The sequence below is a fragment of the Macrobrachium nipponense genome, chromosome 26 (genome assembly GCF_015104395.2).
Source record: "Macrobrachium nipponense isolate FS-2020 chromosome 26, ASM1510439v2, whole genome shotgun sequence".
NCBI classification, from domain to species: Eukaryota; Metazoa; Arthropoda; class Malacostraca; order Decapoda; family Palaemonidae; genus Macrobrachium; species Macrobrachium nipponense.
The window spans coordinates 60,121,753-60,137,366 of record NC_087215.1 but is presented as its reverse complement, the minus strand read 5'-3'; the positions used below and the strand labels follow the sequence as shown (position 1 = coordinate 60,137,366).

Here is a 15,614-nt window from a genome sequence, read left to right as displayed (position 1 = left end):
TAGTTTTCAGTATTGACATCAGAGTTCATAGTCAGGTTATATCCGAGGTTTATTTAGCAAGAAGGAATGATGCTCCACCTTTCAGGACAGTAGAGACTGACTTTGGTTTGCGCCATAAGACTTCTTGTCTTTCAAGATGTATCAGAATTGTGTAGTACCTGAATTATTTTTAAATTGAATAGGGCTATATGATTATTGGCTTTGTAGCTACATTTTTTATCGTAAAAATTCCATTTAGTAGACTTGGAACTTCTCTGATTTCAGGACACTGAGGGTAAGGAAATTGGGCGAGGTTCAGGATATAAATTATCGGATTTAGCTCAGCTTGAAGAAGGCAACACACTCCCTATAGGAGGCAAAGAGGTTGAGGTAAAGGTTCATAAAGTTTTAGTTTTATCTATTTTAAATGTGTTTTTGAGTGCAAATCCAGGCTAATATATTATGTACTACATATATATGAATGATTCTTGGCTCGGTTTTCTGCAAAATCTTAGCCAGTAAAAATTAAGCAATGATTTTTTCATTATTATCTGCTCTTGGGACTGCCACTGGCAGCAATGTACACCTTTCTTGGGTTGTGCTGAGGATACCACTCTTCTAATAATGATTATGTATACGATGAAATATCTGCCTTTCTTCTCCTATCTCTTGTTGGAAATTAGTGAGCAGAAGAAAATTGTCACGCATTGAGAAAAGAAAAAACATTGAAATTTATATTATATGACTTTAGTTTTAAATATAGTTTTAAGGTTATACAATCTTAACTAGTAAGAAAATAAGTTACAGGATGGATTTCTAATTACATAAATTCTGTCCTAAAAATTGCAGTAATACTAGTTGTTAAATTTAGCCCTGATCCCCTTTTCCTGCTGAGAGCAGCCAGATTTGCTGAAGAGCATGACCAGTATGCAGTCAATGTGCCTCACTGTTGAACTTCTGAGTTCCAGAGGTCCTTTATTCCTCACACCACTGGACTGTGGAACTTCCAGCCTCCCCACTGAGGATTTCGTGCAACTGGATTGTTCCGACACGGCATACAAACCTTCGGTCCTTTTACAATAGGAAGGTACTAGCGGCAGCTGGATAGGTCGTAAGCTTTCGAACAAGGGGTTCGGTAGTTAACTGCTTGTCCGACAGGCGCGCGCGCGCGACTGGGAGGTAAACAAATCACTTTTGCTTTCGGCCTGCTGGCGTGTGGAGCGGTTTATCATCGCTCTCTGCTCCGCTTCAATCGTCGTTGCTTTCGCATGGTTTCTTGGTTGTTTTCTTTTTCTATTTATCTAGTGAAACTGAATTGTAAGTACAATCATTTCATATTTATTTCCATTGAATTCAATTGTGAATTAAAGGATCTTGGTTTCACCACGCCCTCCGATTACCCGAGTGCCGGGACTGAAGGGCGTAAGTGCGGGAATTCATTTTCCCAGAAATGATCCTCGTATTGTGTATGCTCGGTGCCGAGGGCGGAGAGCGCTCGCTCCGAGCGTATATTTTGGTTGGAAATGTGTAGATGAAAATCGTAAGTAAGTGCTCTTTTCATTTATATTTTTTTTTGACCTGTATGCTCGTTGCCGAGCGAATGCGCTCGGCACGAAAACTTATTCTGTATGGAAGTGGAATCGCAAGTACAGTATTCTTTTTCATTTTCATATATTATTTTGATTGTAGCAATACTCATTTTGGATCAGTTTCCGAGCTTACCCGGAAATTGATCCTTTCCCCTTTTTATTTGAATGAAGTGAAATCGCAAGTGCAGTTCTTTTTCATTTTCATATTTTATTGAGATTGCATTGTTTACTTGGATTCAATGTTTCCGCTATTTCCCGGGAATTGATCCTTCCCCCTTTTTATTTGTATGCAGTGAAATCGCAAGCGCAGTATTCTTTTTCATTTTCATATATATTTTGATTGCATCAATTCATTATGGATCAAGGTTTTTCCATTCATAATCGGGAATGGATCCTTTTACCCTTGCGCTCGGTACCGAGGGCGCAAATGCGCTCGATCCGAGCCCTTATTCATTGTGAAGTGAATCGTAATGCAAGATTCTTTTTAATTTTTATTTATTCCTTTTATTATTGATTGCATCAATCATTATTTGGTTCAAGTTCCGCTCAGTCAGGGAATTGATCCTTATGCCCTTGCATTCGGGCCGAGGGCACGATTGCTCTCGGGCTCTTATTATTATTGTTGGGTACATGGGTGCTGTGCTGGGGTGGGGAACGAGGACCCCCCCCCCCCCCCCCCCACCCCCCCCCCCCCCCCGCTCAGCTCCCCACAGATGGCCCTTCCCCTTGGGGGGGGGGAGGTTATCTGCGTTCTTCTCCTCGCCCGACCCGTCGAGCGCGGGGGAGGCGCTCGGTGCCCGATGTACAATTGTATTCGGGGTCTTCCACTCGTTCGGAGAGGGCTCACCCCCCCTGCGCGAGGGGACTTCCCCCCCACTAATCGCTACTACTGTTATTTCCGCAGGTGCTACTGCCACGAGGGTGGACCTTGGTGAGGTATGGGCGTCCTTCCATTTGCAGGGCGTGCTAGTGTCCAGGGGCTGCGGTTCTATGTCTGGGCCTACTGCGGTCACCCATGGAGTGGTGACCACGCTCCAGGTGACGACGTCCCTCCTCACCTGGTGTACTCGCCTCACGTGGTAACAGTCTTGCCTACGCCGCTGTGAAGTGCCGTTCGCCGTACCGAGAGGGGGGCGCGCCGCCGCCGCTCGTGGTTGCCGCGCTGCCGCGACCACACTTCCGCTGCCCTAGAGCTCGCCCCTGGGACCTGCCGCCGGTACCAGGATGTTGCTGGCTGCTGCTCCACTTCCTGTGTTTCCGGTGCTGCCTGCCGTACCTGCCGATTCTGGGCTGACTGTCCATGCAGTTGCTGCGCTGGGCTGTCCCTGCAGTTGCTGCGCTGGCGTTTTCCCTGCCGTTTGCTGCGCTGGCTGTCCCTACTGATGCTGTGCTGGCTGTGCCTGCTGTTCCTGAGATGCCCATACCTGCTGACGTCGTCCCTGTTAGTGGTGGTACTACCCCAGACTTTGGTCTGTCTGTACAGGTGCGGTCGGGCCCTGTGGCTTCGGCTACAGCAGCCCCGGCTCCGCTGGATAGCAGATCTTACGTCTGTCCTGAGGAAGCTGACGAAGAAGAGGAGGAGGAAGGTGTCGTCGTCGTCGTCTTCATCTTCTTCATCGTCGTCGGCTGCCGCCTCTTCCCCTTCGACTTCTAAGGCTTCACAGCCGAGGAAGAAGAAGGTTGCCTCCTCCCTCCTAAGAAGTCTCCCTCGGGAGCTTCTCGGGACCTGTCTCACCTCGGTGGGACGGGAGGGTTCCTTCCGCCTGGTCCTCCTGCTCCTTCGGGAGCGGGGCCCGTCTCTTCTTCCGCAAGGAAGAAGACTACGGGGACCAGAGGGGTACCGGCTAACACCGTACTTCCTCGCCTGGTGTCAGTGGTTCTACCACTGCATCATGGGTCCGTCTCGGCCTACTCGTTCGCGGGAGGTACCGAGTGTACGGTCGCCTACCAGCGACCGTGCAGCCAGGAACCAGACCTCTGAGTCCGCTCAGCGTCAGGTTCACGGCACGGGCGGAAGACTGGTGACAGACGCTCACGCGACTCTTACCAGGACCAGCTCTCGCTCTCGCGGCGACCAGCTGGCTGACCCCGGGGACGTGACGGTCCACCGGAGCCGGCACCAGGCTGAGGCTGGGAAGAGGTCCTCCCGTTCGCCGGTGCCAGCCACGGCTGGAACCAGCGACGTGACGTGCCGTGAGGACAAGCACCGGTCTCACTGTGACAGTGGAGCCTGCAGGTCGCCTGAACCGTCGCTCTCACAGAGAGCATCGGGTACGGCAACCAGCACCAGCTCTTCTGACACTCGAGATCGGGTTCCGCGTGCTCAGTCCAGCCGTTCTCACCACAGCGAGGACGGTTCGACCAGGCCTGCAGCAGCATCGCCACCCGGGGGTTGACGATCCCACCACCGTCGGGTTGACGATCGCCTGCAGCCCTCCAAGCCTGCTGGTTCTGCCAGCGAGCGAGGAGGGAGCGTCAGGTCTGCCTCTCCCGTACCTTCAACCTCCTCGGGTTACACCGGGAGGAGCGAGGTATTGAGGAGTGATCGTGAGGGGTGCGCCCCTCATGATCCCACCTACGACGCCCTACGTGCCAGGCACGGTTCTTGGACCGGCCAGGACGTATGGCGCAAGTGGATGGAGAAGACCGAGAGGGCTGTCGCTGTTCCCCCGTCTTAGGAGGAAGGTTCTCGGAATATGCTCTTGTTCGAAGGGCTTAACGGTCCCACTCTGCAATATGCTGACTTCCGAGATCCAGAGGAACTTTGCCGAGGTTATGGCGCTGATTCGTCAGCACAACGACCTCGGGGAAGGATCGCCGCTCCCACCAGCAGAGCACGTCTCGGCTCGAGTCGTTTTGGGGCCCGAGAGGGGAACCCAAATCGACGGTGGGTCTGCCCGCCGATCGGAGCTTGCCGACTGGTGTGAACCAGGTAGTCTCTCGTCTCCGGACAAGAAGGCTCTCTCAGTTCTGGCCGGTAAGAACAAGCTACTTCACCTCCTCTACTGCGACAGAGGCGTTTCTACGTGGTCTTCGGACACCGTATTTGAATACCCCTTCGGTCCTCCTGAGGTTTCGACCTCGACGAGGACTGGAATGAGTCGGAGGACGGTATCGGCTCTCTCCTGTCAGGTGTCGATCAGCCCCACCCAGACGACGTTCACAGTGGCGGCAGACCCTTACCTACAGTATGAGTTCGTAACCTCCTCGTGGGAAAACGTTTTCTGACGATACGTTTTCCCAGGCTCTGAGAGGCCATCGCCGTAAGGCGATGGCTGCTCCTTTTCTTCTCCAACTGCTAGTTCCGCTGGGAAGGCGAGCCAGTATCCAATTCCTCCCCCATTCCCTCTCTCCTTACGGCTACGAGGGAAAGGGGAGGGATCCTACAGAGATTTCTCTGTAAGATCCCACGTTAGGGGCTGCGCTACCGGGGGGACCTTCGGGTCCTACCTGACGTAAGCCCCGGTCGTTGAGGAGGGATCCTGCCCCTTTCTCGATTTCTACGGGAATCGGGAGGATCACCAGCCGATATCGTTTGACGAATTCGGGGGGGGGGGTTTCGCAGAGTGCTTAGAATTCTACGGAATTTCTAGCGCACTCAGAGTGTTCGAGTTTTTTACGATCTCCAAACACTTAGGCGAGACCACGGTCCAAAGTGAGCGAGAATCCCCGATAATTGTTACACGATAATCGGGAACCTCGCTTATGCTCGAATTCCTGTAATTCTAGCATTTGGGAAGAAGACTGCTGCTGAAAGAAGAGTACTCACAGTAGGCGATTAACCTGGAATAGAGAAGAACGGACGGGAACTTCCAGTTTGGCTTGAACTATCGTCTTCGGTATTCTGTTCACCATTGAAGCTTTCCTTTGGGAAGACTTCTCCTTCACTCTCTTGACTAGAGAACGAAGGCGGTCGATCTCCAATCCTTATTCTCATTCCTCGAGAGGAAAAAGAATTTAGGATGGAGGTCGTGGTACAGAACCTACAAATATACTACGTATATTACCCTCGCGACATGATTCTTTTAACAGTTGAATTGTCCGGGGTAGGCACATACCGTAGTTAACTCTACGGTTTGTGACCGAGACGAATTGTATCTTAATTGAACTGCAACTCGGGGTTGCCTGCAACCTCCCAGCAGTTATCAGTTTCGATTTTAGATACTTGGTATTGTCATGACAACACCAAAATCAGCTTTTGTATTTACCGAAATCCGTTCGGTTAAATAGAATTGCTCGAGCGTATTCTTTATGCTCGATGGTTCTAGCGCCGAACGCATTCCTTCGTGGAATAATAATGGATTACCTGGCAACTCAGGATGACGAGTCACCGAGAGCTACTGCGTATTGAAACTGCCTGAATAGCGGCTCAGTATCAGCTAGGTCTCGGAGATGCACGGTCGGTTACGTCTCTCTCTCCCCTGGTTTTGATTGACTACCGAACCGTATCTCTGCCCAACAATCATGGACTTAGGTCTCTGATTAACGGGGATTCTCGCAATAATGAAGGACCATCTACTGCTGTGACGCTCGATTTCATCGCCTTCGACATTGCGAGAATTTTCAACAGAGATATCTCTTGGACTCTTTCATCTTTCTGTTTACCGCACGGTAACAGAAGTCTGTACTAGTCACCCGCTGCATCGCACCGCGATAATGCGAATGATTTTTGCAGACATCTGAGTTTGTCTTCAAAATATCTCGTATTCGTAGGTGTGCAATTATTCATTGCTGCGCCCCGAATTAACAGATATGTCAGAAGACATCGCCTACTCTCCGACCTGACAGCTCTATACTTCCAAAATGTTCAGCCCATGAAGAAGCAGTTTCTTCAGGCAGTATTTCCCTGTCTTCATACTGAAAAGCGCTCCGCTTTTATTGCAACTACGATCCTCACCGGACAGCAATGAATAGCGGTTAGCGTTCTCAGTCTTTGTAGCACAGGTTCAGAATCTTGAGAATCCTTCTCTCGGTTCAGCTGTGAAGACGTAGGTTGCATTTTCTGTACACCTTCGTCTTCAACGACACATAGTGTTGTTTCTCCTTAGCCGAGAATCAACTATACTATGAGATATCTTGCCATCAGGGACCTCGGTTTCTAGAAGGCAATTGACTTTCGCCTGTTGGGCACATGCCTTAAGAGAGTCATCACCTTGCTTCTGGCATCGGTGACGAACAAATTATTTGTTTAGTCTCTTGGCATAACCCTTTTAAGGCGAAGGTCACGTGACTTGCTCGGGTGCTTGGACAACTTGCCTCCTACCGAACGCAGTCAGTCGGCAGCTGTCAGAGCGCCCAAGTCTGTTACGAACTTCGCTGTGGACTTAGTTCGGTTGTTCCATAACAGTCTTTTCTTCGTCCTAACGGCTTGTCACAGTACCATACCATCGACACCCACCATTGAGTGTCGGTGTCCTATCCACTACCGAGAAGAACAACTTCGCTGCAGACGGATAGACCAGTATGGGTACAGGACATCACCGAAGTCGAGAAGAGGGATAGGTCATACGACCATTCCCTTCTTTTCCTCTGAGGTAATTGCATGACTTTTCCTGCGAAGTCAAGCATCCAGGGGATGGGGATTCGTGACGCTCGATTTCGTACCGAATTCGTAGCGAAGACTCTGAACCCTTCGGTCCTGACGATCGGTTAGAGTCCTTCACAATCCCCTCCCTAATGGACTTCACCGCCTTCGATGCGAAGGAGATGCTGCTTTGTCCTGTGAAAGCGCGACCGCGCTTTCTGAAAGAAACTCGACATCCCAGGCTGAGTGTTGAAGACTCTTCGTCAGCACCAAGATGACCTAGAAGTACACTCCCTCGAGTTATACAAGAACTTCTCCGTGGCGCAGGTACTGAAGGCAGGGGTCTGGTACAACCAGACCACTGGCACCTCCTTCTACCTTTTGGATATTGCCCACAGGTCCTTGGATCGTTTTCCTTAGGACCCGTGGTGGCTGCTCAACACGTTGTGTAGCTAACCCAGACCCTAGTAGGCTGAACAGCATCGAGTCCTGGTGTGACTGTAAGAATAGATAAGTGAATGAGAGTGACTGGCTTCTCTTCCTATCTTTTTCTCCCCCTCTACCTGTGGGTAGAGGGATATGGTCCATCCCACCTTCGCTGGAATAAAGGACGAGATGCCGGTGAGCTACTCGACAGAGCCCATCCTATCCTTTCACTAGGGATGGGAGCGAAATATCCACCACTTCCTCCTACAAGGGGGGGGAAGTGGATGCCAACAAGAGACAAACCATAACTTTATGTTGCCTCTTGCAAATAGGAACTTGTTCTTGTTTGCTGGTACGAAGAGATACGCTTGCCTCTCTCTTAGTACTTGGTCCAGAGGTTTGACCATTGATCCTGCGGTGCACACCCCGATCAATCGGACAGAGGCTTGGATCCCTCCCTCGCTCTTACGACCAGGGAGGCATTCCAAGGTTGGGCGAACACCAGTCTGTTCACAAAAGACTCAGATTCCTCCCACCAAGAAGTGAGTCTTCCTATTGTAAAAGGACCGAAGGTTTGTATGCCGTGTCGGAACAAATGACAATTTGTCCAAAATTGCATTTTTCCTAACTATACAAACCTGAGGTCCTTTTACACATAGTCCCACCTCATGCCACCCCTCACTCTGCAGTTTTTGCTTGGGCCAAAAGCAAAAGTGAGTTGTTTACCTCCCAGTCGCGCGCGCCTGTCGGACAAGCAGTTAACTACCGAACCCCTTGTTCGAAAGCTTACGACCTATCCAGCTGCCGCTAGTACCTTCCTATTGTAAAAGGACCTCAGGTTTGTATAGTTAGGAAAAATGCAATTTTGGACAAATTGTCATATTTCAAAAGTTCAAGCCGAGATGGAATACATTAATACTACCCTAATGCAGTTCTCCTTTCATTTTAATATTTTACCGACATTTTTTGTATTTAGTAGTTTATTGATTTATTCTCTCTTTTAATAAGTGATTTCTACTGTCTGTAGCTCCCTTTACCTTCTATTATTTCTTTCCTCTAGCACTTTATTCTTTGGAAGTTAGAATTTCAAGTCAATACCCCCTGTATTGCACCTGTTCCATATAAACAGAGGTTCTTCTTCTGAACAGTGATAATAATGAAAATATTTTCTTTCAGATACAGGGTGTTATCTCGGCCAGCGATTACATAAGTGGTCGTTGCTTCCAGGGACTCGTTTTACCTGTGGAGGCACCTGACACCAAACCAGTTGTGTCAGCATTACCCAAACCGAAACCTTTCAAACTCCCTACTTTGAATAAGATTTCTCATAGTAACACGGCTTCTCAAGGTACTACAACTCCCTTGTATGATCCATCAAATCCCGATGCCCTCGTCTTACCCAGACCACCACCTAACCACCAGGTTTGCATTTTCAGTTCTCTTTGTGTGTATATTTATAACAGTGATCAAATCAGTGCAACCCATTTTAGGTCATTTGTACTTCCTTTACTGGAATACTCTATGTTCTTTTCTCCAGTGTGGATGTCTGCTTCTGCCATAAATGTATGTATCTCTTTTAGATAGGGTGGTTTGTTGTGGTAAGTTTCTTCTGTTACCTAATGTTAGCGGTTATGGATTTGACCATCAACGGAATGGTCTTGTTTGTCACTTTGGAACTTTGAAGATCACGTGAAGGTGCAATTCATTACTACTACTAATACAATTCAATTTGTATTTTAATAATTTACTTATATGTATTTATTTATTTGCTCATTTATCTTTTGTTTCAATAACTTATTTCCTCTTTCTGTATATCTCGGTACCTTTTAAGTTCGAATGAACACTATAATATTCTTTGGAACCTTGAATTTCAAGTCAGTGTCCCCTGTGGTGGGCTTGTTCCATATGAATTGGGTTTATCTTCTGAATGATAATAATAATAATAATAATAATAATACTAATGTAGTTTGCTCATGCTTTTTGTAGATGATAGTGTGCTAGTATTTTATTCAGTAGGAATTTTGACAAAAAATTTGTCATTTGAAACCATATTACAGTACAGTAATACCTTAGCCAGTTAAAATTCACTCGGTTGAAATGTTGTTATAATAAATGTTTTGTTCATGAAACTTACCTGTCAGATATATATATAGCTGTATTTCTGACGTCCGACAGAATTTCAAAACTCGCGGCACACGTAGTGGGCGGCCAGGTGGTAGTACCCATTCCCGCCGCTGGGAGGCGGATATCAGGAACCATTCCCATTTTCTGTTCATATTTTTTCTGTCGCCGGTGCTGGAAACAACTGTTTTGTACATGAACTTTCCTGCCAGATATATACTTAGCTTACGTCTCTGACGTCACGACAGAATTCAAAACTCGCGGCAAATGCGACAGGTAGGTCAGGTGATCTACCCCACCCGCCGCTGGGTGGCAGGTGTATGAACCAATCCCCCTTTCCAGTCATAATTTTTCTGTCGCCGGTGTCGACTACATCTGTTGTCGATACCTCCTCGATTTTGGATATTACTCGTTTTAAAAATTTTCGCCCTGGATTGTTTCATCGGACTTTTGGTGAAGTACCTGTTCCTTGGCTTGGCATTTGCGATTTGTGGACCGGTTTTGGATTATTCTTTTGATTATTCTTGGAATTTTATGCATGACACTTACCTGGCAGGTATATATATAGCTGTATTTTCTGAAGTCCGACAGAATTTAAAAAACTTCCGACACACGCAGTGGTCGGCCAGGTGGTTAGTACCCATTCCCGCCGCTGGGAGGCAGGTATCAGGAACCATTCCCATTTTCTATTCATAAATTTTCTGTCGCCGGTACTGAAAACACAACCTGTTTTTCAGTACCTCCCGGCTTAGGATTTTTGGAAACTTCATTTGTCGCTAAGTATCCTAATTGTCTTTTAATTTATTTACTTGGATTTGTGGCTAGGCATACGCTATCTTAAATTGATTTGAATTTGATTCATTTTTGCATAAGATATCTGAATACTAGTTAGGCTAGTTTCAGGAGGGTGTTGTTCTGCAATAAAGATAGGGTGTGGCTACCGAAAGCTTCGGTAGTTCCGCACTTGGGGGGCGCAATTAATCAGTAAACATGTCTATTTCCGTAAGGAAAAAGTATGATTCGTATGTACGCAATTAATCAGTAAACGTGTCTAATTCCGTAAGGAAAAAGTTTTAGTATGTACGCAATTAATCAATTACGAAAGTCAGGGTAGTGATACTGCTAACCTTCCGGTAGACTTTATTTTGCCTAACGCTGTAGTATGGCCTACGGGTTATGACTATGTCTGCGAGAGGTGATCGCTCTCCTTCATTGTTGTGAAGAGTTCTACTTCTGTTTTTGTTTACGCCTAACCCTGTAATGTTGCTTCGGGCCCTAAAACAGTGTCTGTTGAGGTTATTGCCCTTTCTCTTATACTATTTCGATTCGTAACTTAGAATCGAAAGTGCTTGCTTTAGAGAGCAATAGTGAAGTGGCTAAGTGCAGTGACAGTGCCCTTGTGTAGTGGAGGGTGCGTCAGATCGGCCTTATAACGCCTCTAGGTCTAGACCTCTGTCGAACTCCCAGAACCAAGGGAGAGGGAATGTCGAAAGCCGAAGGAGGGTTACAGGGAACCCCACCGATCTGGCGTGCCTTCGGCAGTTTCTGATGAAAATCCCCAGACTGCCAAAGTGCGTGCACATGCACGAATCCTGAAGGATTGCTTCTCGTCCTCCGAGGCGTCCTCCCGCACAAGGGTTGGAGCTCTCGGAAGGACTCGCGCCCTCTAAGAAGCTTTATAGAAGAGGACGCTTCACGTCCCTTCTCCCTCGTTATGTGTTTCTGTGAGAAGTAAGAAGGCGAAAGTTGCCTGATCACGTGTACTTCTTTCCACCAAGAAATAGGAAAAAGAAGGCAGTTTCTCTCGCTTGTTTTGACGCCTGTCAGGAGCGTGACGCTTTTCTGCACGCTTATTTGGACGATCGGCTTGAACAGGACGCTCGGATGGACGCACTCACAGTGGCCGCCGAGCGCGCACCAGGAACGCCGAAGCGTCCACGCCAGTGGACGCCGAGCGTCCTCGCCAGTGGACGCCGAGCGCGCACCAGGACGCCGAGCGTCCTCGCCAGTGGACGCTGAGCGCGCACCAGGACGCCGAGCGTCCTCGCCAGTGGACGCAGAGCGCGCAACCAGAACGTTTCTGTTGAACTCTTCAAGCTCTTGTTTAAGATTTGAGCCTCAAGAAAGTGAACAGAACTTCGTCTTCGAAACCCAGCAAGACCTCGGGTTTCGTGAATTCAAGAGGTCTCTGTCAATATTATATTGCTTTTCGCAAAGGTGGATGGAGTTAAGGAAAGCTCAAGGGAAGATCTCGTTTTCTCTACCTCAGTCAAGACTTTGAGATAAGACAGTTACGGGTTATGTAAAGGCTCGACGTCCTGAACGTCAGGATTTTCGGCAACGTTCAGTAGGATTCTTGCAAAGCAGGCTCATCAAAAGGACGCTCATTCAGGAAAGCGCAAGACAGGACTTCCTTTGCCATACTGCCAATAAATTTAAAGCTTTTAGACCATCTGAAAGGGTTTTTCAGATGATAGATTTTTTGTTAGTTTCTAGTCGAGACTTCCATGCCGATTGAGCATCGTCGTTCTACCTACCGTAAGCCCAGTCTCTTAACAGGATTCTTGTCCCTTCCTTGTTTGAGACGGTAATCGAAAAATAAAAGGCTCGACTTCCTGGATTACGTTTTGTCAATTCAGTGACTTTCCCCCATTGACAATATACTATCGTTTTGTCAAGTAAGTGGGTCTCCCCTCATTGACAAAATATCTCTCTGTACCGTTAATGGGTTAGTTCTCATTGTCAAACATCTCATTAACTTGATATTGCGTAAGCGAATAAGGACAAGGTTCGGAAGAGCTCTCCTTCCTCATTCGCAGACTCGTACAAGAAATAGACTTGTAGACTACGTCAATGAACGCTTATGTCCAGTATCTTAAGAAGCTTGAGCTGTCTGCTTCGATTCTCTAAGTTTTGTTCATGAAACTTGCCTGTCAGAATATGTATGTAGCTGTATTTCCGAATTCAGCTATATATATGTCTGCCAGGTAAGTATGAACAAACTTTATTGTGATATATAAAATTTTTTTGCCTTCGTTATTTTACTACTGGTTGGTTCAAGTCATACACGCTTGCTGTAGTTACCTCTTCGGATGGCAACCGAGAGGTCTATTGTCTACTATTTTAAGGACAATTTAATCGTCACTCCCTGCAGCCTTCCAGGAGTTTCCGATTTATCTTTTACCGTTGTATGGTAGTGTTCTGACGACACAAACGCATCTATATATTTAGCGTTTTCTGTTTCGCTTAAATATACCAGCTTGAGAGTCTCTTTTTGTTCAAAAAATAACGGACCTATTTCTTTGTAGAATAGGGTAGCTGGCAACCCAGACATAAAGTTAAGAGACGACGTTCGTAAGCTGCTGGCTGCTGCTGTGTCTGACTGTCCAAGTTCCAAACTTCCAACCGAGCCAGTAACAGATCGTGCGCTGTCATGCCCTGTAGGTTACGTCTCTCTCTCCTGCGGGATTGACTGACTAACCGTATCTCTGTGCTGGCGGTTACGTCTCTCCTGCGGGATTGACTGACTAACTGTAATCTCTGTCCTACAATCACGGACTTTAGCCTAAAGATTGAGGGATTTCTTACTGTGAATGAAGAAACGTTGCATTAGTTTTTGCCTTACTATGTTCAACAGAGTTATCTCTTAATCCTTTCGGTGCTTGTTACCGCACGGTATAGAACTACGAGTCTACCGCAACATTGCACTTTTATATGCTCTCCTGCTTAGGCAAAGCGCAGCCTTATAGGGAAGTAAGCATACTCGGGGAGGGAATGGATGAGCTTGCTGGGGACCATTTCCTTCCTGAAGAAGTTTGTTTTTCCCGAATAGACTGCAATTCAGACACGTTTTTTCCTACCGGGAAACTGAAATATTATTCAAGATCTAGGAATTATTCTGAACATCTCTCAGTGCTTCATGATAGAAAGAAGGTGCCGGAGCATCTGGATAGTGTTTCAGATGTCCTGGATCTTAATCTGAAAGAAGTAAATGCAATTCGGTCGTCCCTCCAGTCCTCGAAACGAGTTTTTGGAACCAGTGGTCCACATCAACTCTGATATTCCACAGCTCTCTCATATCTTAAGAAGTATCTTCTCTCGGTCCCTGCTCGAGTTTACGAGAAAGAGCCTATTATAACAACAGGCGTAGAATGTAACGATCATCTAGAGGTTTCGTTACAGGATTGCAAAAGTCCGTACGAATCGTCTCGATCGACGGCAGCAACGATAGATTACTAACATGCTAGGTATTTTAATTAAGTGGTGTTCTTTTTATGGTTGTTTGAGAGGGTTATTTCCTCTTCAGTATGTGAAGTTTAATGTGTTACGTTAGCTTTGTGTGTGGTTCAGGTGGTCTAACTTATCCTAGCATGATGCCCCTGGTAAGAGAGGGCTAGGGTTTCCTGTCAACAAATTGGTCCCGTCCAGTTGTCAGACCCTTGTTATTAGCTTTCTCAACAAACAGGTCACATCCTAGTTTGAGAGCTACTAAGGTTTAGCAGGCTAAGAGGCAGGACCCTACGAGTCAGCTACCTTAGCAGGTAAGGAACTTAATAAATAATTTTAAAAATTAGTTAATTTTTGAATTATGACGATGTTGCTGTCTGTGACCCACCTCCAAATGTGTCAATCAGCTATATATATACCTGCCAGGTAAGTGTCATGCATAAAAATGATATTGTTATGATACAATAAAGTTTTATGCATACTTACCTGGCAGGTATATATAATTAAATTCCCACCCTCCTCCCCTCAGGAGACAGGGTTCAGAGAAATCTGAGGAAAACGGGAATAGTTCCAAGTACCAGCGCCACGGGAACGTGGGGGAGATCACCTGAACTACCAGTGGTCTAGCGGTTGCCGAGAGTTTTGAAAATTCTGCCAGTGCGAACAGACAACAGAGAATGTTGTTTGACAGATTTGCATCTGTCAAACAACAAAGACCTTCACGATCATTGAGGTCTGTGGAATCTCGATTCTAGCTCACCATCTACTTTTTGTCTCGCCTGTTTTCTCGGAGTCAGACACTCGTGCGAGATCAGGCGACATATAGTAGCCCTGAGTTTCTTATTGACGAAGTCGATTGCGGACGACGTTGGGTTGCGTTGATACACCCCCAAGGTTTGCTTAGATTGAATCGCCCAGGCAGTCCAGACACTCATCCTTCAGCTAAGAATAGTGCCTTTTGGTCTTCAGGGTACAGCCTTGCTGTCCTTGATTCGTCTGACTGGTCAACTGGTCGTTCACACCTGACTTTAGTACAGACTGTGCATTTCCGGATCGAAGCTTTCAATATGGAACTTAGACGTAGTCTGAAGTTCTTGATGTCAAAGCATTCGAACCTCTCCTGCCTGTTAACTTTCTTGTATGTGATCAGGAAGGCCTTCTTCTAACCACCCTAGATACGACAAAGAGGGTTAGTGAGATTTTAAGCCATCGTCACAAGTTTTGGCTTTAGAGAACACAAGGAGGTGTGCTCTCTAAGCCTTTCGTTATGGCCTAAGAATGGAAACCCTTTTTGTCCTTGGGCCAGGATCTTGGAAGCAAGGATGGCACAAGTTAGTGGGCAGGAGCCAGAGAGAGTCCTGTGCCCTGTCAGGTCTCTCAAGTTTTTATCTTACTTAAAATCAAGAAAGTCGAAGTCAGTCGGGCAATCTGCAGTGTTCCGAAAAAAGACCAGACTTGCCATATCGAAGTACACCCTGGTTTTAGGGTTAAGGAGTTCTTTCAAAAAATGCTCCTTCATTGTGTTTGCACAAAGATTTGAAAAGCTTTTTATCTGAATGCCTCACGAGGTGAGGGCGCGGCCTCGGAAGCATTTCAACAGAGCATGGCACTCAGCAACATCCTGAGTACCATGTTTTAGCGAAGCAACTCTGGGTTCACTTCACACTCCCTGCGAGATGTGAAGATGGCATATGAGATCTGCTGCTCGCTAGGGCCATACGTGTCTGCAGACACAATCTTGGGGGCAA

At 46.9% G+C, this 15,614-nt stretch overlaps 1 protein-coding gene across 1 annotated transcript in view; it reads left to right on the top strand.

The window, feature by feature from the left end:
- LOC135199692 (DNA repair and recombination protein RAD54B-like) overlaps positions 1-15,614 on the top strand; it is a 63,217-nt gene that overhangs the window by 35,577 nt on the left and 12,026 nt on the right. The window contains exons 4-5 of the mRNA XM_064227847.1: positions 265-369; positions 8,695-8,940. Coding sequence (XP_064083917.1) covers positions 265-369; positions 8,695-8,940 — 351 coding nt within the window. The remainder of the gene's footprint in view (positions 1-264; positions 370-8,694; positions 8,941-15,614) is intronic.